This window comes from Egretta garzetta, unplaced genomic scaffold (assembly GCF_000687185.1).
Source record: "Egretta garzetta isolate BGI_Z169 unplaced genomic scaffold, ASM68718v1 scaffold376, whole genome shotgun sequence".
Classification (NCBI taxonomy): Eukaryota; Metazoa; Chordata; class Aves; order Pelecaniformes; family Ardeidae; genus Egretta; species Egretta garzetta.
Window position 1 is genome coordinate 11,543 of NW_009260017.1, and position 1,240 is coordinate 12,782.

A 1,240-nucleotide genomic window follows, 5' to 3' on the forward strand; every position below is an offset into this window, starting at 1 on the left:
CCCTCGCGGGGTGCTGGGGATGGTCCCAGCTGCGCCACTCGCCACTACCCTCCCATTCCCTTGCAGCCACCTCCAGGCTCGGGTCCGTGTCCTGGTGGACGGGAGTCTCTTGCTCCAGCAAACCACCCCGGACGATGCTGGCAAATACACCTGCATCCCCAGCAACGGGCTGTGGAAGCCACCTTCTGCCTCTGCCTTCATCACGGTGCTGTGTAAGCCCCGCTGCCCCTTGCAAGCCCAGGCCACACTGGCACCAGCTCCGATCATGGAAGGGCCTTGCTGGGCCAGCCCAGGGGGGTCCCCAAAGGCCATGGTGGGAAGGGGGTGCCCCTTCAGCTGCAGCAGGGACCCCAGCCCCCTGCCGCCCTCACGTAGGCCCCCGCACCCTGTTTGTCCTCGCAGATCCGGCGCAGGTGACCACCATGCTCCCAGAAACCCACCTGCCCAAGGGGATGCAGGGTGTGATCCGCTGCCCCACCAGGGCCAATCCCCCTCTGCTCTCCGTCAGCTGGACGAGGGACGGGCGCCCGCTGGAGCTGGACAAGGTACCGCCGCTCGTGCCCTCCCCTGCCTTCCCGCTGCCCCAAGCCCCTCGTCCTGACCCTGCGCCCCCCCTCTCCCAGCTCCCTGGCTGGAAAAAAAACGCGTGTCCTGCTGAGGGTGGGGCTGGGGGGTGGGCACGCTGCCCCAGCTGCTCCCACCCTGCTGTGCTGGGCAGCCCGGGTGCGCTGCGTGCCCGTCCTGCGCTGCCGCCGAGCCCTGCACTGTGCGTGCCTGTCTTCCAGGACCCCCCTGCCTTTGCGGTGCGCCCCAAGGAGGAATACTTCCAGGAGGTGGGCCGGGAGCTGGTGATCCCCTGCGTGGCCCACGGGGATCCCCCCCCAGCTGTAAGCTGGCTGAAGGTAGGAGCTGCCGCTCTGAGGAACTAGCTCAGCCCTCCTGGAGGTGGATGCTGCTCTTGGCCTCTGGGGCATCGTGCTAGGGCAGTCCCCCTGTCCGTGTCCCCGCGGATGCTGCAGGATCACATCTCTCCTGGTTCCTGCGGGAGAAGGGGCTGAGGGCACTTCGCTTGTGTTGCCCTCTAAGAAACCAGGGCAAAATCCTGCCCCTCAGTTCCTAAACCAGCCCCCGGGTGGTGGATCGCATCAAGTTCTGTTTCCCCCGAGGGCCTGGTGTTGCGGGGTTGCTGCAGAGCAGCCGTCCCAGCCCTGCGGTGGGGTGGGCTGGGTGGTCTCCCGCC

The 1,240-nt window shown here is 67.6% G+C and overlaps 1 protein-coding gene across 1 annotated transcript in view; it reads left to right on the plus strand.

Moving 5' to 3' along the window:
• Window positions 1-1,240, plus strand: part of IGSF9 (immunoglobulin superfamily member 9) — a 23,369-nt gene that overhangs the window by 10,323 nt on the left and 11,806 nt on the right. The window contains 5 exon segments of the mRNA XM_035896115.1: window positions 67-212; window positions 403-545; window positions 624-638; window positions 640-660; window positions 786-928. Of these exon segments, the coding sequence (XP_035752008.1) occupies window positions 67-212; window positions 403-545; window positions 624-638; window positions 640-660; window positions 786-928 (468 nt within the window).